Source organism: Ahaetulla prasina, chromosome 2, assembly GCF_028640845.1.
Source record: "Ahaetulla prasina isolate Xishuangbanna chromosome 2, ASM2864084v1, whole genome shotgun sequence".
NCBI lineage: Eukaryota > Metazoa > Chordata > Lepidosauria > Squamata > Colubridae > Ahaetulla > Ahaetulla prasina.
This window is the reverse complement of record NC_080540.1, coordinates 267,954,103-267,979,236: the sequence shown is the minus strand read 5'-3', so window position 1 is coordinate 267,979,236 and position 25,134 is coordinate 267,954,103. Positions and strand designations below refer to the sequence as shown.

At 41.3% G+C, this 25,134-nt stretch overlaps 1 protein-coding gene and 1 long non-coding RNA gene across 2 annotated transcripts in view; one reads left to right on the top strand and one right to left on the bottom strand.

Annotated features, from left to right (window-relative positions):
* LOC131191113 (uncharacterized) overlaps nucleotides 1–24,861 on the top strand; it is a 43,577-nt gene extending 18,716 nt beyond the window's left edge. Inside the window, exons 2-3 of the long non-coding RNA XR_009153422.1 lie at nucleotides 23,580–23,990; nucleotides 24,709–24,861. This is a non-coding gene — a long non-coding RNA (uncharacterized LOC131191113). The remainder of the gene's footprint in view (nucleotides 1–23,579; nucleotides 23,991–24,708) is intronic.
* The window catches only part of BDP1 (B double prime 1, subunit of RNA polymerase III transcription initiation factor IIIB), a 79,305-nt gene that overhangs the window by 16,029 nt on the left and 38,142 nt on the right, over nucleotides 1–25,134 (bottom strand). The window contains exons 21-27 of the mRNA XM_058168917.1: nucleotides 24,370–24,568; nucleotides 24,084–24,199; nucleotides 22,933–23,140; nucleotides 20,311–20,492; nucleotides 19,823–20,039; nucleotides 14,392–14,606; nucleotides 318–693 (exon numbers count right to left, since the gene is read on the bottom strand). Coding sequence (XP_058024900.1) covers nucleotides 318–693; nucleotides 14,392–14,606; nucleotides 19,823–20,039; nucleotides 20,311–20,492; nucleotides 22,933–23,140; nucleotides 24,084–24,199; nucleotides 24,370–24,568 — 1,513 coding nt within the window. The remainder of the gene's footprint in view (nucleotides 1–317; nucleotides 694–14,391; nucleotides 14,607–19,822; nucleotides 20,040–20,310; nucleotides 20,493–22,932; nucleotides 23,141–24,083; nucleotides 24,200–24,369; nucleotides 24,569–25,134) is intronic.

Sequence of the window (25,134 nt, the reverse complement as noted above, 5' to 3'; positions counted from 1 at the left end):
AAGTTTCTGCATGTTTGTTGGTGGTGAGTGGAGACCTCTCCCCCCAAAAGCATTCCTGCATTGTGGTCACTTAATGATCACAATGGACAGATTTGAGATTGTTGTTGTGACTGAGGCAGTTGGGTGGATGTCTCACTTCATAACCATAACAACTTACAACCAAAATTACAGGCTCAACTTTTCTTCACCAGCTTTTAACAAACATTTAGCTGAGAAAGGTCTTACCAGGTTTCACCTGACTCTAAAAGGAATCTATGGCACAAAAAGACTAATGAGATGCATTAATTGAACATTTTTGATTGGTATTTCTGATATACCTCTTCCATTGTTTCTTCAATGTGCATAGGAACAGGATTTGGAGATCGAAGCCCTTTAGGAACAAACACAGGAGCTTTATTTACTTCTTCTGGTGAAAAAATTTCAACTTCATATTCTGATTCAAGTTCATCCTCCTCCTCATCATCATCATCCTCTTGTGAAGAAGCTCTAAGGGTTACCAAATTAACTTTAGAATTTCCGTTTCTTGATTTTTTACGAGGAGCTGGTTTTATATTTCTGCCTTTGATGACATGTTGTTTAACTTTTTGTTGGTGCTTCGTTTTTCTACCATGGTCATTTTCACATTCAGAAGTGGCAGATGTTTTTGAATCATAGTTTTTGTTCCTCTGCTTTAATGTTCTTCCTGGTTGCTTTCTAGATCATAAATAGATGCTTTAATTAATAGGACTGACCAAAAAAGAACAAAAGCAAATAGTTCTAAAATAATTTTTAAAACATCAAAAATACAAGATAATAGATACCTTGGTTTTCTTTTAGGCATTTGAGTTACTAAAATAGATTTTTAAGAATTCTTATGTATAAATGTGTTTATATTCTGGTATTTCAAATAAATATTGTAGGCCATGCTCCCATATAAAAATACACTCAAACCATTCTACCAAGTCTTATGCCCTTGCTGATCAATCTGAACCAGGGCCTATGAATTCATTGGCCTGGGACTGCCTACCAAAAACTCTGGTCTGGACTGACAAATGCAACCACCCAATTGACATGAACAGGCACAGGTTAAATATTTGAAGGTGTAAGTGATGCACACTGGAGCAAAAATTTCTAACTTCACACATAATTTAATAGTCTGAGCTCTCTGAATCCAACTGTGGAAAACACAGTGCAGTCCCTATGTTAAACTAGATGAAGATGTTCTCCGTGAGTAGCAACTCTGACAAGGGCATAAGGATTGTTAAGAAACTGCTAATGTAGTATGTCCTGTATGTTACTCCAGCAGTTGGAATACTAGGTACAGTTCTGGTCACATTTGAAAAGCAATACAATAGATCTGAAAAAAAGTACAGAAGAGAACAACCAAAACATTTGGGGGTGGGGTTTCAAGTGCCAACCTTCTGGGGGGAGAGTTAAAATATATGGAACTGCTTAGCTCAAAGGAAAGGTAACTAGAAGATGCGGGGCATAATCAAAACATTAAAATATCTGGCACAGAGGAAGTGGATAAGGAGAGTATTTAGAGCAGGCTATTTTTTAAACCCATTTGTTGTTAGTTGCGAAGTCGTATCCGACCCATCGCGACCCCATGGACAACATTCCTCCAGGCTTTCCTGTCCTCTACCATCCTCTGGAGTCCATTTAAACTCATGCCTACTGCTTCAGTGATTCCATCCAGCCACCTCGTTCTCTGTTGTCCCTTTCTTCTTTTGCCCTCAATCTTTCCCAGCATTAGGCTCTTCTCCAGTAAGTCCTTCTTTCTCATTAGGTGGCCAAAGTATTTCAGTTTCATCTTCAGGATCTGGCCTTCTAAAGAGCAGTCAGGGTTGATCTCCTCTAGAACTGACTTGTTTGTTCGCCTTGCAGTCCAAGGGACTCGCAGGAGTCTTCTCCAGCACCAGAGTTCAAAGGCTTCAATTCTTTGGCGCTCAGCCTTTCTTATGGTCCAACCTTCACATAATTAACCTGTAACATTTGTTATGATAGGTTGTGGTGGTGGCCACTAATTTGGATGATTTTGCAAGATATTTGATACATTTATGGAGGTCAGGGGTATCGAGTACTATTTGTCTTGAAATTTCAATGCAATGTTTGGGTTGAGGGGAAAATGCCTATATATACCAGTTGCAGAAAAATAATGGCAGGATATGCCTCCATCTCCAGTTTGCAAGTACCACAGAAGCATTCACAGTCATCCTGAATGGAAGCATCCATTGTCATTCTGAAGTCAGTAGACATCAAAATCAAATTCAATGAATACATAACTAAAAATAAATACAGATACTTGTCCTGGACTAAGATGGGCTTTTGATCCAGAAGAGCTATTCTTATGTTCTTAAGATGGAGATATATTTAGGTGTTTGTTTGCAAGCAGTTGATGAATAACCACAATGAATAATAACTGAATTAAGCCCTTGCTATACATAGACTTGCTTTGATCAGGTTTGATAAGAATCAGCTGAGTAAGAGCAGATGCATTATAACCCCAGTATAAAACTCTGAGAGGACTCTGACACTTGAAAGCAGTGTCTGCTGTTTGTCTTGAAACAAACAGCAGACTGTAGTGCTTTGAAAACTCTCTGATGTGTATGTGTCTATATTTCCTGGGTCGACTTTTGCTCTTTTTCAGCTTTTATAGGACTTGTTTTGAATTTTCTATTGTTCTTCTTACAGTCTTTCTGACTATAGGACACCTTCCTCAGAATCTGATCCTGAATGCTTTAGAGCCCTCTCATCCCCATACAAGACATAACACTACTCAATGTGTACTTTTACCCTTTTAAGTTTTCTACTTCTTTCTCTTGGGCAGAAAGCAGCTTAGGATTTCTTTTTAATTTGAGTTTCGTTCTCCGAAGGCTGGTCTGATGAACCATGTTTCCCAGACTGCCTACTTCTCGTTGAGGATACTAATTCGATGCTTTCTGTACATTTTTTTTCTTTCCTTGATTCAGAGGTTGATGCAGATTCCATCAAATGTACTGGGCTGCCCTGGAAAGAGTAGAAACACACGCCATGTTAATCAAGGCACTTATATAAAATGTAAAAATGTGACATGTTTGTCATGATGTCACTGAAGTAAAGATGTAACTATGATGTCCTAAGATTGGAGATAAGCACATAAGCCATGTGGGATGTCCACACATGTATACCATTATTTTACCTTGTGAACACCTATAAATTCAATGCAGGTATTTATTTATTTATTTATTTATTTATTTATTTATTCGTATTTCTATACCGCCCTATCTCCCTAAGGACTCAGGGCGGTGTACAGCCATATAAAAACACACAAATGTACAGAATAAAAACATTCAACTAAAAAACTTATTATAAAGGCCAAATATTTAAAATAAGATATAACTAATAAAACCCAATTTAAAACCCAAGCTAAAATTTAATCATTTAAAAATTTAAAACCCTAGTCCAGTCCTGCGCAAATGAATAGATGTGTCTTAAGCTCGCGGCGGAAGGTCAGGAAATTGACGAAGTCCTGGGGGAAGCTCGTTCCAGAGGGTGGGAGCCCCCACAGAAAAGGCAATTCCCCTGGGTGTCGCCAGTCGGCACTGCCTAGCCGACGGCACCCTGAGGAGTCCCTCTCTGTGAGAGCGCACGGGTCGGTGGGAGGCATTCGGTGGCAGCAGACGGTCCCGTAAGTAACCCGGCCCTATGCCATGGAGCGCTTTGAAGATCATTACCAAAACCTTGAAGCGCACCCGGAAAACCACAGGCAGCCAGTGCAGTCTGCGCAGGAGAGGTGTTACATGGGAGCCACGAGGGGCTCCCTCTATCACCCGCGCAGCTGCATTCTGAACTACCTGGAGTCTCCGGGTGCTCCTCAAGGGGAGCCCCATGTAGAGAGCATTGCAGTAGTCCAGGCGAGATGTCACGAGAGCATGAGTGACCGTGCACAAGGCATCCCGGTCAGAAAGGCGCAACTGGCGCACCAGGCGAACCTGGTGGAAGGCTCCTGGAGACGGCCGTCAAATGATCTTCAAAAGACAGCCATCCATCCAGGAGAACGCCCAGATTGCGCACTCTCCATTGGGGCCAATGACTGCCCCAACAGTCAGCCGCGGCTGCAGCTGACTGTACCGGGATGCCGGCATCCACAGCCACTCCGCCTTGGAGGGATTGAGCTTGAGCCTGTTTCTCCCCATCCAGACCCGACGGCCTCCAGACACCGGGACAACACCTCGATAGCTTCATTGGGGTGGTCCGGTGTGGAAAAGTACAGCTGAGTGTCGTCAGCGTACAGTTGGTACCTCACACCGAAACCACTGATGATCTCACCCAGCGGCTTCATATAGATGTTGAACAAGAGGGGCGAGAGAATCGACCCCTGAGGCACCCCACAAGTGAGGCGTCTCGGGGCCGACCTCTGCCCCCCCGTCAACACCGTCTGCGACCGATCGGAGAGATAGGAGGAGAACCACCGATAAACGGTGCCTCCCACTCCCAATCCCTCCAACCGGTGCAGCAGGATACCATGGTCGATGGTATCAAAAGCCGCTGAGAGGTCTAATAGGACCAAGGCAGAGGAATAACCCCTGTCCCTGGCCCTCCAGAGATCATCCACCAACGCGACCAAAGCCGTCTCAGTGCTGTAACCGGGCCGGAAGCCGGACTGGAACGGGTCTAGATAGACGGTTTCCTCCAGGTACCGGGGCAGCTGACATGCCACCACACTCTCTACAACCTTCGCCCGGCGGGTTGGAGACCGGACGATAATTACCTAACACAGCTGGGTCCAGGGAAGGCCTCTTGAGGAGAGGCCTCACCACTGCCTCTTTCAAGGCGGCCGGAAAGACCCCCTCCAACAAAGAAGCATTTGTAAGCCCCTGGAGCCAGCCTCGTGTCACATCCTGTGCGGCCAGCACCAACCAGGAGGGACACGGGTCCAGTAAACATGTGGTGGCATTCAGCCTACCCAGCAACCTGTCCATGTCCTCGGGAGCCACAGGGTCAAACTCATCCCAAACAATCTCAACAAGACGGCTCTCAGACATCCCACCCGGATCTACCCAATTTTGGTCCAGACCGTCCCGAAGCTGAACGATTTTGTCGTATAGATAACCACTAAACTCCTCAGCACGTCCCTGCAACGGGTCATCCCGCTCCCCCTGTTGAAGGAGGGAGCGAGTTACCCGAAACAGGGCGGCCGGGCGGTTATCTGCCGACGCAATGAGGGAGGAGACGTAGCAACGTCTCGCTTCCCCCATTGCCACTAGGTAAGTCCTAGTATAGGACCTAACTAGTGTCCGATCAGCCTCCGAACGACTGGACCTCCAAGAACTCTCTAGGCGTCTTCTCCGGCGTTTCATCTCCCTCAGCTCCTCTGAATACCAGGGAGCTGGTTGAGACCTACGCCGGGTCAGAGGCCGCAAAGGAACAACACGATCCAAGGCCCCCGCCGCGGCTCGTTCCCAAGCCACGACAAGTTCCTCGGTCGTGCCGTGAGCCAGACCCTCAAGAAATGGCCCAAGCTCCGTCTGGAACCTCTCCGGGTCCATCCGGCGCCTGGGACGGAACCAGCGAATTGGTTCCGTCTCCCTGCGGTGTTGAGTGGCGGTCAGAAAGTCTAGGCGAAGGAGGAAGTGATCTGACCATGACAAAGGCTCAATGACTAAATCCCTCAAGTCCAGATCCTTCAACCACTGTCCAGAGATGAAAATCAAATCCAGAGTGCCACCCCCACTGTGAGTAGGGCCATCAACTACTTGAGTCAGGTCCAAGGCCGTCATGGAAGCCATGAACTCCCGAGCAACTGAAGATGACAGGCCGGTCGATGGCAAGTTAAAGTCCCCCATGACAATAAGTCTGGGGGTCTCCACCGCCACTCCAGCCAACACCTCCAGGAGCTCGGGCAGGGCTGCTGCCACGCCGCAAGGAGCCAGGTACGTGACAAACAAGCCCACCTGACATCTATGACCCCACCTCACAAAGAGGGATTCACACCCGGCAATCTGAGGTACAGTGGTCTCCCTCGGCTCCAGGCTCTCTCTAATCACAACCGCCACCCCTCCACCCCTACCCTGGGCCCTTGGCTGATGGAATGCTCGGAAACCCGGTGGGCACATTTGAACAAGGGGCACGCCCCCTTCTGCGCCCAACCAGGTCTCCGTGACGCCCATAAAGTCTGCGGCACCCCCCTGAATAAGGTCATAAATTAGGGGGGCCTTATTGGCCATGGACCGTGCGTTGCACAGCATCAGCCAAAGGCCCGGGCTCTGAGGGTCTTGACCATCCGGGGAACGGGAGGAGTCTGAGGCTCGGGCGCATGATCGCCTGCAAGCATCGAGGACGCGCCCCATAGAACGATATGAGCCCCCACTCCCGCCATATCTGCCCTCCCCTTACCGTGGAAATAGGACCACCTCACCGATGGAACACAAACTCCCCCCATGACCCTCGGACCTATTAACTTACCACCACGAGCATACGCAGGAACTGGACCCCCACCCGACAGGTTTCCCCCAACACCCGCCCTTTCCCTCCCACCCCTTAAAAATGCCCTATCTAAAAAACCCCAAAGGCTCTTCCTCTTCGCATGCCACCTCTGTGGGTCCCAAGACCCGTCATTGTGGCCGGCCCTCAGTAACGAAGCGGGCCATTCCTGCAGGCGGGGCACTGCAGGCGCAAAAGTTCATGTGCAGCGTAACACATAGAAAAAGTATGAATCGGTGAAGGATGCTAAGATGACACAGTCCCAGGTGGTAGGACGTTAGTAGATGATAAAACCTCCAATGGGTGTCCAGTTGACAAGTAGGACGAATAAAAGCTGGAACTAAATGATAAAGATGATAAAACCAAAAACAGGTAGACCGACAGCCTCCATGGTTAAACCTATGGATAAAGTTCCCACCAAAAGATCTTAATAAGGTAGAAATTACTATCAGACTATCCATAGGTAGTCCTCAACTCACAGTGACTGTTCAGTTACATCAGCAGTGGAAATTCATTTAGTGACTGTTCAGTTACATCAGCACAGGAAAAAGTGACTTATGACCATTTTTCACACTTTTGACCATTACACCATCCTCATGGTCACGTGACCAAGATTTGGATGCTTGGCAACTGGTTCATATTTATGATAGTTGCAGTGACTCCTGATCATGCGAACACCTTTTGCGAGCTTCTGACAAGCAAAGTCAATGGGGAAGCCAGATTCACTTAACAACTGTATTACTAATTTAATAACTGCAGTGATTCACTTAACAACTGTGACAAGAAAAGTTGTAAAATGGGACAAAACTCACTTAACAAACATCTCACTCAGCAACATAGGTTTTGGGTTCAATTATGGTTGTAAGTCGAGGACTACCTACATATACTTATTTTTCCAAATATTTTTAAGGAGCATCATTGGAACCTTTAAAGTGGGCTGCATTGCACAACGTATTTCTTCCTGCTGCCTTCCTCTACAACTTTACAGCCCTTAAAATCAATTGGCTTGGGGCCTGGGTACTTACGGGACCGCCTACTGTTACCTTATGCCTCCCACCGACCCGTACGCTCACACAGAGAGGGACTTCTCAGGGTGCCATCCGCCAAACAATGCCGGCTGGTGGCCCCCTTCTCTGTGGGGGCTCCTACCCTCTGGAACGAACTTCCCCCTGGCTTGCGCCAAATACCTGATCTTCGGACCTTTCGCCGCGAGTTGAAAACGTATTTATTTACTCGCACGGGGCTGGCCTAAGTTTTTTGTTAAATTTTTTAAATTTCTACATTTTTAGATGAATTTTAATGGTTTTTAGATTTTAAACTTTTTTATAAATTTCGGCCGACTGTATAATATGTTTTTTATTTTGTTCTTAATTGTATATTGTCTGTGTTTTATTTGGCTGTAAACCGCCCTGAGTCCTTCGGGAAAAGGGCGGTATAGAAATCTAATAAATAATAATAAAAAAATAAAAAAAATTGCGGTAAGGAAGGCTGCATCTGTATTTTTATTTGTAAAAGAAAATCAGAAAAATAGAAGTGCTTTCCACTAACACCAGAAAATCAGTATAATCCAATATGTATTTTACTTAAATATACTCCACGCACATAATCATATGTATGGTATTTAAATATATTTTATAATATTTCTTTTTTGGAATCTGCTCATGAGCTGCTCTAAGTTTCTATGGAAATAAAAAAGATTCAGCGAGTATTTTGTATTGGCATATGCAGTACTCATAAAAACATTGATCAAGTGATGATTTAGGATGATTAATCTATGCTTACCATTAATTGAGCTGTTTTTCCAAATTTGCTGCCATACGAGGTATCACATTCTGCATCTCTTCCTGTATCTCCTTTGCTATTTTCTCTTTCTAAGGAGGATTCTGTGTTTTTAGGAACTTGTGCCACATTTGGCTTTACCTTCTGCAGATGATCTGTCACAAGCAGGGCTGGCTTTTTGTTTTCTGAATGATTTATTTCTTGAGGGTCAAAAGTATCACTAAAATAAAAATAACCAAAATTATTGAGATCATACCAGTTTTGAAGCTGAAAACATATTTGCAAAGATTTGTTGCGTAAATCATACTTTTTTTTCAAAAACCAAAAACCAGTCAAGTTAATTCAGTTGATTCCAAAAAGACAGACGAGGAAAAAGCAAGAAAAATTTGGAATTGAAAATTAATGAAAGTATTATGCCATATTATATAGAAAATAAAGATTACACTAGGATCTCAGGAAAGTTGTCATTTATTTATTGAAAACTGTTTTACCTTCCATGAGAATCCAATTTTTTTCTTTTAACATCATCTTGGTTTTTCAGAAGACCACATTCCAGTGATTTCTCAGAAGAATATTTCTTCTGATCAGTCCATCTTTTTGATGAGCTTTCAATAGATTCTGATCCTTCCTTTCTACTTAAATTATCTGGAGATGCCTGGACAATGACTTCATCCTTGATGTTGAAGAAAATTTGTGCATGACAATTATTTATCAGAGTACAGCTAAAACACTTTCACGTCAAAATTCAGAATTTAGAATATTGTTGTTTCCTATTTTGATAGTTGACATGATTTCTCCAGCTTTGCAGTTCATATCCTATGTAAATTGGTAAGATGTTGTTACAACAGTGATGTACTTAGTGATGTCTAATTTTTATTTTACTAAAAATGTAAGAATATTTTAATTGAAACTCAAACATCTGCATGATTTCTTTTTTTATGGTTTAGTGAGACTTAAACAACTGTGGCCTCCATACAGGCTCACAATTCCACTATCCCATAGCTACGAGGAGCATTAAAGCTTTCATCTCATCTTCTGATGAACTACATTTAGCACTATTTGCTGAACCAGGGAAGATTTTCAAATCTTTACAATAGTTAATTTCAAATGTACCACTTTAATCCATGCTTTATATTTTATTTTATTTTATAATAAATAATAAATAAAAATATCTTAAATATATAAAATATTTAATAAAGATTAAAAATAAAAGAAATAAAAATCATGTTTTTATTTATTAAAAATAAATAAAAATATTTTAAAGATTACACTAGGATCTCAGGAAAGTTGTCATTTATTTTATTTAGGTTTACTAGCATAGATCATAAAATAAAAGAAATAAAAATCATGTTTTTATTTATATATATATACATACATATATACATTATACACACACACACTATTAAAACTCTAGCAGCTGTCTTTTCAATATACCTGCTTCTTCATCAGATAAGATGGAAAACGAAAGCATAGGACATGATATAAATAAATAAAATATTTAATAAAGATTACACTAGGATCTCAGGAAAGTTGTCATTTATTTATTGAAAACTGTTTTACCTTCCATGAGAATCCAATTTTTTCTTTTAACATCATCTTGGTTTTCAGAAGACCACATTCCAGTGATTTCTCAGAAGAATATTTCTTCTGATCAGTCCATCTTTTGATGAGCTTTCAATAGATTCTGATCCTTCCTTTCTACTTAAATTATCTGGAGATGCCTGGACAATGACTTCATCCTTGATGTTGAAGAAAAATTTGTGCATGACAATTATTTATCAGAGTGCCTTGCAATCTTCCTGTTGGTTTTCCCACTGACTTTGCTTGTGGGAAGCCAGCAGGAAGATAAATGACATGTGACTGTGGGAGACTGAAATAATCATAAACGCAAGGTATTGCCAACTGCTGAAATCACAATCACATGGTCATGAGGGCATTGTGATGGCCAGAACTTTGAGGACTACTCATTCAGTGCCACTGCAGCTTCTAACAGTTGCTGAATAAGTGGTCAGTAAGCAAGGACAACAGTAATGCTCATTCTGCCTTAGACATATTTATGTTTCATCATAAAAGAAAAATTTGCATACTTACAACTGCTGGGATGTACAATTTGCTATCATCTTGCATCACAGGCTGAATAGACAGATTTAGATCATGAGAGATACATGGCTCATCTGCAACGTTCTCATATATCTCCAACTGTCATGGAGAAAAACACAACAATTATTTTAATTGTCCAAAAGAATCTAGATGATTCTCTTTGTATATGCTATAATGTTATACATTGAAATAAAAGTGCAAACTATAAAATATAAAATCCAAGTTTACTCAAAATACACTTACGCTGACAATTACATTTCCCAGGTTAATTATTCATGTTAAGGCTGCTTCCACATTACAATGCATTGGCAATTATAATAATTTTACAGGGCAACAATTATCCTTTAATCACTTGCACAAGTTTTATTTTCCTTTTGTTCACTTATGTTCTTAAAAGAGATAATTTGTTTAACCAATAGTCTGGGAGAGAAAGGCAATTCTTCAAAAGTGTGACGTTCCTTCATACATCTCTCCCTTTTCTTAGGAAAAAACTCTGTTCTATTCATTAACTCTCCTCCATTCTGTATCTGACTTGTTCGTTCATTGTAAAGGCAAAGTAAAGTTGTCTTGAACCATGAGATGGGTAGCAAATAAGTTTAGTAAATAAAAATAAATAAATTAAACTATGCATGTAGAAAGTTCATACAAAGATGTTTCTAAGATCTTTTTTTGTCCCCATTATTGTATTTACTTATACTGGAATATACAAAATTATCATTTGGGGACTTGCCTTGCCTCTACATATTATTCTATTAGGTCTCAGTTTGAAAAAGCATGTGTCTCTATCTGAGCATATAAAAGTGAACACGCTATCTAAAAGGCAGTTTTAACATTCTTGTATGACCCACATAATGACACAAATAATGAACAGGGGAAAGAAGTACATAGAGCAGTTACTAATGTTCTAATGGTAATGACCAAACCACTGGTCTTCACAGACAGATTTACAACTTTTATGTACTTTAAGTAGCTCTAATAATCTTGTTTTTAAAGGGATCATTGGTAGGAAGTCAGCCAGCAGTTCCTGGCTGGCCTTAGGGAAGATTGGCTCTCTAGCCTTGAGGAAGATTGCCTTCCCAACTTTCTAGCTGAGTTTCATATTAGCTGGACATGTCTATCAGCAGGTGCAGGGAAAGGGAAAGCTAGGTTTGGCAAGGCAGGAAGAAGGCTAGGCCTCTTAGAAGTAGGAAGAGAGGGAGGAGGCCTGCGCACTGCTGGGCCTTCTGGGCATGGGTGGGAGGAGAGAAGGGGGAATAGAGGAAGCCCACATGCTGTCTTACAACCTACAGCAAGTTTCTGCATGTTTGTTGGTGGTGAGTGGAGACCTCTCCCCCCAAAAGCATTCCTGCATTGTGGTCACTTAATGACCACAATGGACAGATTTGAGATTGTTGTTGTGACTGAGGCAGTTGGGTGGATGTCTCACTTAATAACCATAACAACTTACAACCAAAATTACAGGCTCAACTTTTCTTCACCAGCTTTTAACAAACATTTAGCTGAGAAAGGTCTTACCAGGTTTCACCTGACTCTAAAAGGAATCTATGGCACAAAAAGACTAATGAGATGCATTAATTGAACATTTTTGATTGGTATTTCTGATATACCTCTTCCATTGTTTCTTCAATGTGCATAGGAACAGGATTTGGAGATCGAAGCCCTTTAGGAACAAACACAGGAGCTTTATTTACTTCTTCTGGTGAAAAAATTTCAACTTCATATTCTGATTCAAGTTCATCCTCCTCCTCATCATCATCCTCCTCTTGTGAAGAAGCTCTAAGGGTTACCAAATTAACTTTAGAATTTCCGCTTTCTTGATTTTTACGAGGAGCTGGTTTTATATTTCTGCCTTTGATGACATGTTGTTTAACTTTTTGTTGGTGCTTCGTTTTTCTACCATGGTCATTTTCACATTCAGAAGTGGCAGATGTTTTTGAATCATAGTTTTTGTTCCTCTGCTTTAATGTTCTTCCTGGTTGCTTTCTAGATCATAAATAGATGCTTTAATTAATAGGACTGACCAAAAAAGAACAAAAGCAAATAGTTCTAAAATAATTTTTAAAACATCAAAAATACAAGATAATAGATACCTTGGTTTTCTTTTAGGCATTTGAGTTACTAAAATAGATTTTTAAGAATTCTTATGTATAAATGTGTTTATATTCTGGTATTTCAAATAAATATTGTAGGCCATGCTCCCATATAAAAATACACTCAAACCATTCTACCAAGTCTTATGCCCTTGCTGATCAATCTGAACCAGGCCCTATGAATTCATTGGCCTGGGACTGCCTACCAAAAACTCTGGTCTGGACTGACAAATGCAACCACCCAATTGACATGAACAGGCACAGGTTAAATATTTGAAGGTGTAAGTGATGCACACTGGAGCAAAAATTTCTAACTTCACACATAATTTAATAGTCTGAGCTCTCTGAATCCAACTGTGGAAAACACAGTGCAGTCCCTATGTTAAACTAGATGAAGATGTTCTCCGTGAGTAGCAACTCTGACAAGGGCATAAGGATTGTTAAGAAACTGCTAATGTAGTATGTCCTGTATGTTACTCCAGCAGTTGGAATACTAGGTACAGTTCTGGCCACATTTGAAAAGCAATACAATAGATCTGAAAAAAAGTACAGAAGAGAACAACCAAAACATTTGGGGGTGGGGTTTCAAGTGCCAACCTTCTGGGGGGAGAGTTAAAATATATGGAACTGCTTAGCTCAAAGGAAAGGTAACTAGAAGATGCGGGACATAATCAAAACATATTAAAATATCTGGCACAGAGGAAGTGGATAAGGAGAGTATTTAGACCAGGCTATTTTTTAAACCCATTTGTTGTTAGTTGTGAAGTCGTATCCGACCCATCGCGACCCCATGGACAACATTCCTCCAGGCATTCCTGTCCTCTACCATCCTCTGGAGTCCATTTAAACTCATGCCTACTGCTTCAGTGACTCCATCCAGCCACCTCGTTCTCTGTTGTCCCTTTCTTCTTTTGCCCTCAATCTTTCCCAGCATTAGGCTCTTCTCCAGTAAGTCCTTCTTTCTCATTAGGTGGCCAAAGTATTTCAGTTTCATCTTCAGGATCTGGCCTTCTAAAGAGCAGTCAGGGTTGATCTCCTCTAGAACTGACTTGTTTGTTCGCCTTGCAGTCCAAGGGACTCGCAGGAGTCTTCTCCAGCACCAGAGTTCAAAGGCCTCAATTCTTTGGCGCTCAGCCTTTCTTATGGTCCAACCTTCACATAATTAACCTGTAACATTTGTTATGATAGGTTGTGGGGGTGGCCACTAATTTGGATGATTTTGCAAGATATTTGATACATTTATGGAGGTCAGGGGTATCGAGTACTATCTGTCTTGAAATTTCAATGCAATGTTTGGGTTGAGGGGAAAATGCCTATATATACCAGTTGCAGAAAAATAATGGCAGGAGTATGCCTCCATCTCCAGCTTGCAAGTACCACAGAAGCATTCACAGTCATCCTGAATGGAAGCATCCATTGTCATTCTGAAGTCAGTAGACATCAAAATCAAATTCAATGAATACATAACTAAAAATAAATACAGATACTTGTCCTGGACTAAGATGGGCTTTTGATCCAGAAGAGCTATTCTTATGTTCTTAAGATGGAGATATATTTAGGTGTTTGTTTGCAAGCAGTTGATGAATAACCACAATGAATAATAACTGAATTAAGCCCTTGCTATACATAGACTTGCTTTGATCAGGTTTGATAAGAATCAGCTGAGTAAGAGCAGATGCATTATAACCCCAGTATAAAACTCTGAGAGGACTCTGACACTTGAAAGCAGTGTCTGCTGTTTGTCTTGAAACAAACAGCAGACTGTAGTGCTTTGAAAACTCTCTGATGTGTATGTGTCTATATTTCCTGGGTCGACTTTTGCTCTTTTTCAGCTTTTATAGGACTTGTTTTGAATTTTCTATTGTTCTTCTTACAGTCTTTCTGACTATAGGACACCTTCCTCAGAATCTGATCCTGAATGCTTTAGAGCCCTCTCATCCCCATACAAGACATAACACTACTCAATGTGTACTTTTACCCTTTTAAGTTTTCTACTTCTTTCTCTTGGGCAGAAAGCAGCTTAGGGATTTCTTTTTTAATTTGAGTTTCGTTCTCCGAAGGCTGGTCTGATGAACCATGTTTCCCAGACTGCCTACTTCTCGTTGAGGATACTAATTCGATGCTTTCTGTACATTTTTTTTCTTTCCTTGATTCAGAGGTTGATGCAGATTCCATCAAATGTACTGGGCTGCCCTGGAAAGAGTAGAAACACACGCCATGTTAATCAAGGCACTTATATAAAAATGTAAAAATGTGACATGTTTGTCATGATGTCACTGAAGTAAAGATGTAACTATGATGTCCTAAGATTGGAGATAAGCACATAAGTCATGTGGGATGTCCACACATGTATACCATTATTTTACCTTGTGAACACCTATAAATTCAATGCAGGTATTTATTTATTTATTTATTTATTTATTTATTTATTCGTATTTCTATACCGCCCTATCTCCCTAAGGACTCAGGGCGGTGTACAGCCATATAAAAACACACAAATGTACAGAATAAAAACATTCAACTAAAAACTTATTATAAAGGCCAAATATTTAAAATAAGATATAAATAATAAAACCCAATTTAAAACCCAAGCTAAAATTTAATCATTTAAAATTTAAAACCCTAGTCCAGTCCTGCAAATGAATAGATGTGTCTTAAGCTCGCGGAAGGTCCAAGGTCAGGAAGTTGACGAAGTCCTGGGGAAGCTCGTTCCAGAGGGTGGGAGCCCCACAGAAAAGGCCCTTCCCTGGGTGTCGCCAGTCGGCACTGCCTAGCCGACGGCACCCTGAGGAGTCCCTCTGTGAGAGCGCACGGGTCGGTGGGAGGCATTCGGTGGCAGCAGACGGTCCCGTAAGTAACCCGGCCCTATGCCATGGAGCGCTTTGAAGATCATTACCAAAACCTTGAAGCGCACCCGGAAAACCACAGGCAGCCAGTGCAGTCTGCGCAGGAGAGGTGTTACATGGGAGCCACGAGGGGCTCCCTCTATCACCCGCGCAGCTGCATTCTGAACTACCTGGAGTCTCCGGGTGCTCCTCAAGGGGAGCCCCATGTAGAGAGCATTGCAGTAGTCCAGGCGAGATGTCACGAGAGCATGAGTGACCGTGCACAAGGCATCCCGGTCTAGAAAGGGGCGCAACTGGCGCACCAGGCGAACCTGGTGGAAGGCTCTCCTGGAGACGGCCGTCAAATGGTCTTCAAAAGACAGCCGTCCATCCAGGAGAACGCCCAGATTTCCATTGGGCCCAATGACTCGCCCCCAACAGTCAGCCGCGGCTGCAGCTGACTGTACCGGGATGCCGGCATCCACAGCCACTCCGTCTTGGAGGGATTGAGCTTGAGCCTGTTTCTCCCCATCCAGACCCGTACGGCCTCCAGACACCGGGACAACACCTCGATAGCTTCATTGGGGTGGTCCGGTGTGGAAAAGTACAGCTGAGTGTCGTCAGCGTACAGTTGGTACCTCACACCGAAACCACTGATGATCTCACCCAGCGGCTTCATATAGATGTTGAACAGGAGGGGCGAAAGAATCGACCCCTGCGGCATCCCACAAGTGAGGCGCCTCGGGGCCAACTTCTGCCCCCCTGTCAACACTGTCTGCGACCGATCAGAGAGATAGGAGGAGAACCACTGATAAACGGTGCCTCCCATCCCCAGTCCCTCTAACCGGTGCAGCAAGATACCATAGTCGATGGTATCAAAAGCCGCTGAGAGGTCTAATAGGACCAAGGCAGAGGAATAACCCCTGTCCCTGGCCCTCCAGAGATCATCCACCAACGCGACCAAAGCCGTCTCAGTGCTGTAACCGGGCCAGAAGCCGGACTGGAACGGGTATAGATAGACGGTTTCCTCCAGGTACCGGGACAACTGACCTGCCACCCCACTCTCTACACCCTTCGCGGCGAAGGGAAGGTTGGAGACCGGACGATAATTACCTAACACAGCTGGGTCCAGGGAAGGCCTCTTGAGGAGAGGCCTCACCACCGCCTCTTTCAAGGCGGCCGGAAAGACCCCCTCCAACAAAGAAGCATTTGTAAGCCCCTGGAGCCAGCCTCGTGTCACATCCTGTGCGGCCAGCACCAACCAGGAGGGACACGGGTCCAGTAAACATGTGGTGGCATTCAGCCTACCCAGCAACCTGTCCATGTCCTCGGGAGCCACAGGGTCAAACTCATCCCAAACAATCTCAACAAGACGGCTCTCAGACATCCCACCGGATCTACCCAATTTTGGTCCAGACCGTCCCGAGCTGAACGATTTTGCCGTATAGATAACCACTAAACTCCTCAGCACGTCCCTGCACCGGGTCACCCCGCCCCCCCTGTTGAAGGAGGGAGCGAGTTACCCGAAACAGGGCGGCCGGGCGGTTATCTGCCGACGCAATGAGGGAGGAGACGTAGCAACGTCTCGCTTCCCCCATTGCCACTAGGTAAGTCCTAGTATAGGACCTAACTAGTGTCCGATCAGCCTCGAACGACTGGACCTCCAAGAACTCTCTAGGCGTCTTCTCCGGCGTTTCATCTCCTCAGCTCCTCTGAATACCAGGGAGCTGGTTGAGACCTACGCCGGGTCAGAGGCCGCAAAGGCACGACACGATCCAAGGCCCCGCCGCTGCTCGCTCCCAAGCCACGACAAGTTCCTCGGTCGTGCCGTGAGCCAGACCTCAGGAAACGGCCCAAGCTCCGCCTGAACCTCTCCGGGTCCATCAGGCGCCTGGGACGGAACCAGCAATTGGTTCCGTCTCCCTGCGGTGTTGAGTGGCGGTCAGAAAGTCTAGGCGAAGGAGGAAGTGATCTGACCATGACAAAGGCTCAATGACTAAATCCTCAAGTCCAGATCCTTCAACCACTGTCCAGAGATGAAAATCAAATCCAGAGTGCCACCCCACTGTGAGTAGGGCCATCAACTACTTGAGTCAGGTCCAAGGCCATGGAAGCCATGAACTCCCGAGCAACTGAAGATGACAGGCCGGTCGATGGCAAGTTAAAGTCCCCATGACAATAAGTCTGGGGTCTCCACCGCCACTCCAGCCAACACCTCCAGGAGCTCGGGCAGGGCTGCTGCCACGCCGCAAGGAGCCAGGTGCGTGACAAACAAGCCCATCTGACATCTATGACCCCACCTCACAAAGAGGGATTCACACCGCAATCTGAGGTACAGTGGTCTCCCTCGGCTCCAGGCTCTCTAATCACAACCGCCACCCTCCACCCCTACCCTGGGCCCTTGGCTGATGGAATGCTCGGAAACCCGGTGGGCACATTTGAACAAGGGCACGCCCCTTCTGCGCCCAACCAGGTCTCCGTGGCGCCCATAAAGTCCGCTGCACCCCTGAATAAGGTCATAAATTAGGGGCCTTATTGGCCACGGACCGTGCGTTGCACAGCATCAGCCAAGGCCCGGCTCTGAGGGTCTTGACCATCCGGGAACGGGAGGAGTCTGAGGGCTCGGGCGCGTGATCGCCTGCAAGCATCGAGGACGCGCCCCATAGAACGATATGAGCCCCACTCCCGCCATATCTGCCCCTCCCCTTACCGTGGAAATAGGACCACCTCTACCGATGGAACACAAACTCCCCCCATGACCCTCGGACCTATTAACTTACCACCACGAGCATACGCAGGAACTGGACCCCCACCCGACAGGTTTCCCCCAACACCCGCCCTTTCCCTCCCACCCCTTAAAAATGCCCTATCTAAAAAACCCCAAAGGCTCTTCCTCTTCGCATGCCACCTCTGTGGGTCCCAAGACCCGTCATTGAGGCCGGCCCTCGGTAACGAAGCGGGCCATTCCTGCGAGGCGGGGGCACCTCGCAGGCGCAAAAGTTCATGTGCAGCGTAACACATAGAAAAAGTATGAATCGGTGAAGGATGCTAAGATGACACAGTCCCAGGTGGTAGGACGTTAGTAGATGATAAAACCTCCAATGGGTGTCCAGTTGACAAGTAGGACGAATAAAAGCTGGAACTAAATGATAAAGATGATAAAACCAAAAACAGGTAGACCGACAGCCTCCATGGTTAAACCTATGGATAAAGTTCCCACCAAAAGATCTTAATAAGGTAGAAATTACTATCAGACTATCCATAGGTAGTCCTCAACTCACAGTGACTGTTCAGTTACATCAGCAGTGGAAATTCATTTAGTGACTGTTCAGTTACATCAGCACAGGAAAAAGTGACTTATGACCATTTTTCACACTTTTGACCATTACACCATCCTCATGGTCACGTGACCAAGATTTGGATGCTTGGCAACTGGTTCATATTTATGATAGTTGCAGTGACTCCTGATCATGCGAACACCTTTTGCGAGCTTCTGACAAGCAAAGTCAATGGGGAAGCCAGATTCACTTAACAACTGTATTACTAATTTAATAACTGCAGTGATTCACTTAACAACTGTGACAAGAAAAGTTGTAAAATGGGACAAAACTCACTTAACAAACATCTCACTCAGCAACATAGGTTTTGGGTTCAATTATGGTTGTAAGTCGAGGACTACCTACATATACTTATTTTTCCAAATATTTTTAAGGAGCATCATTGGAACCTTTAAAGTGGGCTGCATTGCACAGCGTATTTCTTCCTGCTGCCTTCCTCTACAACTTTACAGCCCTTAAAATCAATTGGCTTGGGGCCTGGGTACTTACGGGACCGCCTACTGCTACCTTATGCCTCCCACCGACCCGTACGCTCACACAGAGAGGGACTTCTCAGGGTGCCGTCGGCCAAACAATGCCGGCTGGTGGCCCCCTTCTCTGTGGGGGCTCCTACCCTCTGGAACGAACTTCCCCCTGGCTTGCGCCAAATACATGATCTTCGGACCTTTCGCCGCGAGTTGAAAACGTATTTATTTACTCGTGCGGGGCTGGCCTAAGTTTTTTGTTAAATTTTTTTAATTTCTACATTTTTAGATGAATTTTAATGGTTTTTAGATTTTAAACTTTTTTATAAATTTCGGCCGACTGTATAATATGTTTTTTATTTTGTTCTTAATTGTATATTGTCTGTGTTTTATTTGGCTGTAAACCGCCCTGAGTCCTTCGGGAAAAGGGCGGTATAGAAATCTAATAAATAATAATAAAAAAATAAAAAAAATTGCGGTAAGGAAGGCTGCATCTGTATTTTTATTTGTAAAAGAAAATCAGAAAAATAGAAGTGCTTTCCACTAACACCAGAAAATCAGTATAATCCAATATGTATTTTACTTAAATATACTCCACGCACATAATCATATGTATGGTATTTAAATACATTTTATAATATTTCTTTTTTGAAATCTGCTCATGAGCTGCTCTAAGTTTCTATGGAAATAAAAAAGATTCAGCAAGTATTTTGTATTGGCATATGCAGTACTCATAAAAACATTAATCAAGTGATGATTTAGGATGATTAATCTATGCTTACCATTAATTGAGCTGTTTTTCCAAATTTGCTGCCATACGAGGTATCACATTCTGCGTCTCTTCCTGTATCTCCTTTGCTATTTTCTCTTTCTAAGGAGGATTCTGTGTTTTTAGGAACTTGTGCCACATTTGGCTTTACCTTCTGCAGATGATCTGTCACAAGCAGGGCTGGCTTTTTGTTTTCTGAATGATTTATTTCTTGAGGGTCAAAAGTATCACTAAAATAAAAATAACCAAAATTATTGAGATCATACCAGTTTTGAAGCTGAAAACATATTTGCAAAGATTTGTTGCGTAAATCATACTTTTTTTTCAAAAACCAAAAACCAGTCAAGTTAATTCAGTTGATTCCAAAAAAACAGACGAGGAAAAAGCAAGAAAAATTTGGAATTGAAAATTAATGAAAGTATTAGGCCATATTATATAGAAAATAAAGATTACACTAGGATCTCAGGAAAGTTTTCATTTATTTATTGAAAACTGTTTTACCTTCCATGAGAATCCAATTTTTTTCTTTTAACATCATCTTGGTTTTTCAGAAGACCACATTCCAGTGATTTCTCAGAAGGATATTTCTTCTGATCAGTCCATCTTTTTGATGAGCTTTCAATAGATTCTGATCCTTCCTTTCTACTTAAATTATCTGGAGATGCCTGGACAATGACTTCATCCTTGATGTTGAAGAAAATTTGTGCATGACAATTATTTATCAGAGTACAGCTAAAACACTTTCACGTTAAAATTCAGAATTTAGAATATTGTTGTTTCCTATTTTGATAGTTGACATGATTTCTCCAGCTTTGCAGTTCATATCCTATGTAAATTGGTAAGATGTTGTTACAACAGTGATGTACTTAGTGATGTCTAATTTTTATTTTACTAAAAATGTAAGAATATTTTAATTGAAACTCAAACATCTGCATGATTTCTTTTTTTATGGTTTAGTGAGACTTAAACAACTGTGGCCTCCATACAGGCCCACAATTCCACTATCCCATAGCTACGAGGAGCATTAAAGCTTTCATCTCATCTTCTGATGAACTACATTTAGCACTATTTGCTGAACCAGGGAAGATTTTCAAATCTTTACAATAGTTAATTTCAAATGTACCACTTTAATCCATGCTTTATATTTTATTTTATTTTATAATAAATAATAATAAAATATCTTAAATATATAAAATATTTAATAAAGATTAAAAATAAAAGAAGTAAAATCATGTTTTTATTTATTAAAAATAAATACAGATACTTGTCCTGGACTAAGATGGGCTTTTGATCCAGAAGAGCTATTCTTATGTTCTTAAGATGGAGATATATTTAGGTGTTTGTTTGCAAGCATTTGATGAATAACCACAATGAATAATAACTGAATTAAGCCCTTGCTAAACATAGACTTGCTTTGATCAGGTTTGATAAGAATCAGCTGAGTAAGAGCAGATGCATTATAACCCCAGTATAAAACTCTGAGAGGACTCTGACACTTGAAAGCAGTGTCTGCTGTTTGTCTTGAAACAAACAGCAGACTGTAGTGCTTTGAAAACTCTCTGATGTGTATGTGTCTATATTTCCTGGGTCGACTTTTGCTCTTTTTCAGCTTTTATAGGACTTGTTTTGAATTTTCTATTGTTCTTCTTACAGTCTTTCTGACTATAGGACACCTTCCTTAGAATCTGATCCTGAATGCTTTAGAGCCCTCTCATCCCCATACAAGACATAACACTACTCAATGTGTACTTTTACCCTTTTAAGTTTTCTACTTCTTTCTCTTGGGCAGAAAGCAGCTTAGGGATTTCTTTTTTAATTTGAGTTTCGTTCTCAAGGCTGGTCTGATGAACCATGTTTCCCAGACTGCCTACTTCGTTGAGGATACTAATTCGATGCTTTCTGTACATTTTTTCTTTCCTTGATTCAGAGGTTGATGCAGATTCCATCAAATGTACTGGGCTGCCCTGGAAAGAGTAGAAACACACGCCATGTTAATCAAGGCACTTATATAAAATGTAAAATGTGACATGTTTGTCATGATGTCACTGAAGTAAAGATGTAACTAGGATCTCAGGAAAGTTTTCATTTATTTATTGAAAACTGTTTTACCTTCCATGAGAATCCAATTTTTTCTTTTAACATCATCTTGGTTTTTCAGAAGACCACATTCCAGTGATTTCTCAGAAGGATATTTCTTCTGATCAGTCCATCTTTTTGATGAGCTTTCAATAGATTCTGATCCTTCCTTTCTACTTAAATTATCTGGAGATGCCTGGACAATGACTTCATCCTTGATGTTGAAGAAAATTTGTGCATGACAATTATTTATCAGAGTACAGCTAAAACACTTTCACGTTAAAATTCAGAATTTAGAATATTGTTGTTTCCTATTTTGATAGTTGACATGATTTCTCCAGCTTTGCAGTTCATATCCTATGTAAATTGGTAAGATGTTGTTACAACAGTGATGTACTTAGTGATGTCTAATTTTATTTTACTAAAATGTAAGAATATTTTAATTGAAACTCAAACATCTGCATGATTTCTTTTTTTATGGTTTAGTGAGACTTAAACAACTGTGGCCTCCATACAGGCTCACAATTCCACTATCCCATAGCTACGAGGAGCATTAAAGCTTTCATCTCATCTTCTGATGAACTACATTTAGCACTATTTGCTGAACCAGGGAAGATTTTCAAATCTTTACAATAGTTAATTTCAAATGTACCACTTTAATCCATGCTTTATATTTTATTTTATTTTATAATAAATAATAAATAAAAATATCTTAAATATATAAAATATTTAATAAAGATTAAAAATAAAAGAAGTAAAATCATGTTTTTATTTATTAAAAATAAATAAAAATATTTTAAAGATTAAAAATAAAAGAAATAAAAATCATGTTTTTATTTATATATATATATACATATACATACATACATATATACATTATACACACACACACACACACACATACTATTAAAACTCTAGCAGCTGTCTTTTCAATATACCTGCTTCTTCATCAGATAAGATGGAAAAACGAAAGCATAGGACATGATATAAATAAATATTTGTTAAATAGTGCCGAAAAAGTTTCAATAAATTGAGTAGGTAGCTAACCTCTGAATTTAGATATAGATCATCTTTCTTGCTAATCTCCATCTCTTTTACTTCTTCCACAATTGGAACACTAATATCTTCTGACACAGGTACTTCCTTTTTGCAGTTGGTCGTTCCAATATTAAATTTGGCTCTCTGGAATCGCCCTCTTACCAACTGAGCAGGCTTGATTATAGGTGACTTATCTCCTTGGAAATTGGATTTCTCTCTATCAACCAAAGATGGAAAGTACCAAATTGAGTTAACAGAAATTTAAACAGCATTTGTATGTTGATATGAAATTAATTCTTAAGTATTCTTTCTTCTGCTTGCCTGCTTGTCAAATGTTAATTAGAAACTCTCCTTCAAAATAACTGAAGTTGAACTGTATTTCTGCTTTTCCATGGGATTTTGGGATCCAGTGATATTCACTGTATTTGTTATATTTTATTGTATATTCTCATTGTGTGAGTTATCAAGAGTACTATGACTGTAGCAGGATAGTAGCTTGATAAATAAATCATTACTTTACAGCATGCTATGTGAATACAGGATATGATCACTAGATGCTAAAAACAAGGCGAGGTTTTATTGTTAAGGAACAATTAATTATGAACACTTGCCTTCAGTATTTTATTCTGAAATAATAAAATATGTTTTCTCTTCAGCTATTATCCTGGGGAAGATTAAATAAGGTCCACCAGCAACTATTCCCTGCTTGCCTTTCTCAAAGAGAAAGAAAATAGCTGATCCAACCAACTTCCAAAACTAAAAGGCAAATTTTAAATTTTCAAACTAGCATATGTGTAAGAATGTAAGAAATTAACAAATTCTAAAACTTTATCGGTCTGGTATATGATTCATATGTATAGTTCCACAGCCCCATCTCTTAAAATATGCCCCTTTTTCCTTCTCCATGAGTTTGTTTCTAATCGCTAAAGGGTTTCTATCACTTTCTATTCCACTTCAGTGCTCCTGTAAATTGTTTGTGAAGGTCAGTAAAGGAAAGAAAAAAATCTGCACATGAAAACACCACAAGATAGAGAAGCAAGGGGAAGAGTGTCATATTTTTAAAAAGTGTAAGTTCATAAAAGCAACATCTAATTATTTTAATTATTTATTTAGGTTTACTAGCATAGATCATAAAATAAAAGTCACATTTAAGAACATACCTGAGATGTAGATCGGAGCTATTCTGACAAGTACTAGGCACTAGAGAGTCTTTCTCGGAGTTTTCTAGTCTACTCTCCAAATTTTCATCAGATAAAATTTTATCGTTGATCTGAGTCTGAAAGTTAAAAGTTTCAATCTTAAACTGAGAAATAGTTTCAGCAGTGATATGCTGAATATCAAGGAATAATTGTGGCAATACAGAAACCCCATTTATATTGAATTCCAAACATTCAAGATTTCTACATAAAATAAAAACAACAATCCAAATTTTCTTTGACTTAATACCGTTGATGGAGTTTTGGTAGGCTCAGATTTTTGTAGTTCCAGATTTCCAGCGGTTGTTAATCCATTTCCTTCCAGGGATCTCTTTTCTTTCCTTCCAATTATTGCACCTATGTTAGGTTTGGGTCTCTGGAACCTGCCTCTAAGAAATGGTGTTGATCGAGTATCACTATGCTTTCTTTCTTCCTGTGACCTCTGTTTGCTAAAGGAAAATCAAAATGAGCAGACATGCCAATTAACCAAAAGTATTACTGACAGAATTTCTAACAGATAATATCCATATGATCACTAAACAGGATAAGGAAATGTAAGGAAATGGATGTTTTTATATTGCCCCTACAGAACCGTAGACATCAATCTTGGCCAAGGTGAAAGCCCACAAACTTTCCAAATTAGAATTCAAGAGAGATATAATGATGGCACATGCCCATTTGAGAAGAATCCATATATTGTAGGTTTGGATAGTAAGCTTAAACCCATCTGAAAATCATTATCCCAGGTATGTTGTTATTTCTCAGTGTTTTGAAATCCTAAAGGGCAAGACTTTCCAAAGAAAATCCAAAGAAGTAGAGCTTGCTATTAGTTTTTGTTAGCCAGGTTGATTTAATAAGGTGCCTGAAAAATCAACTTCAACCAGAAATTAAGGAGAACCAGGCTCTGGCACTCACAGAAGCCAAACCTGTCTCTAACCATAAAACACCATTCTTCATGCATTACGAGTCATATTGATTTTAATGAATTCACTACTTACACAGAAGGCGGGAGAAA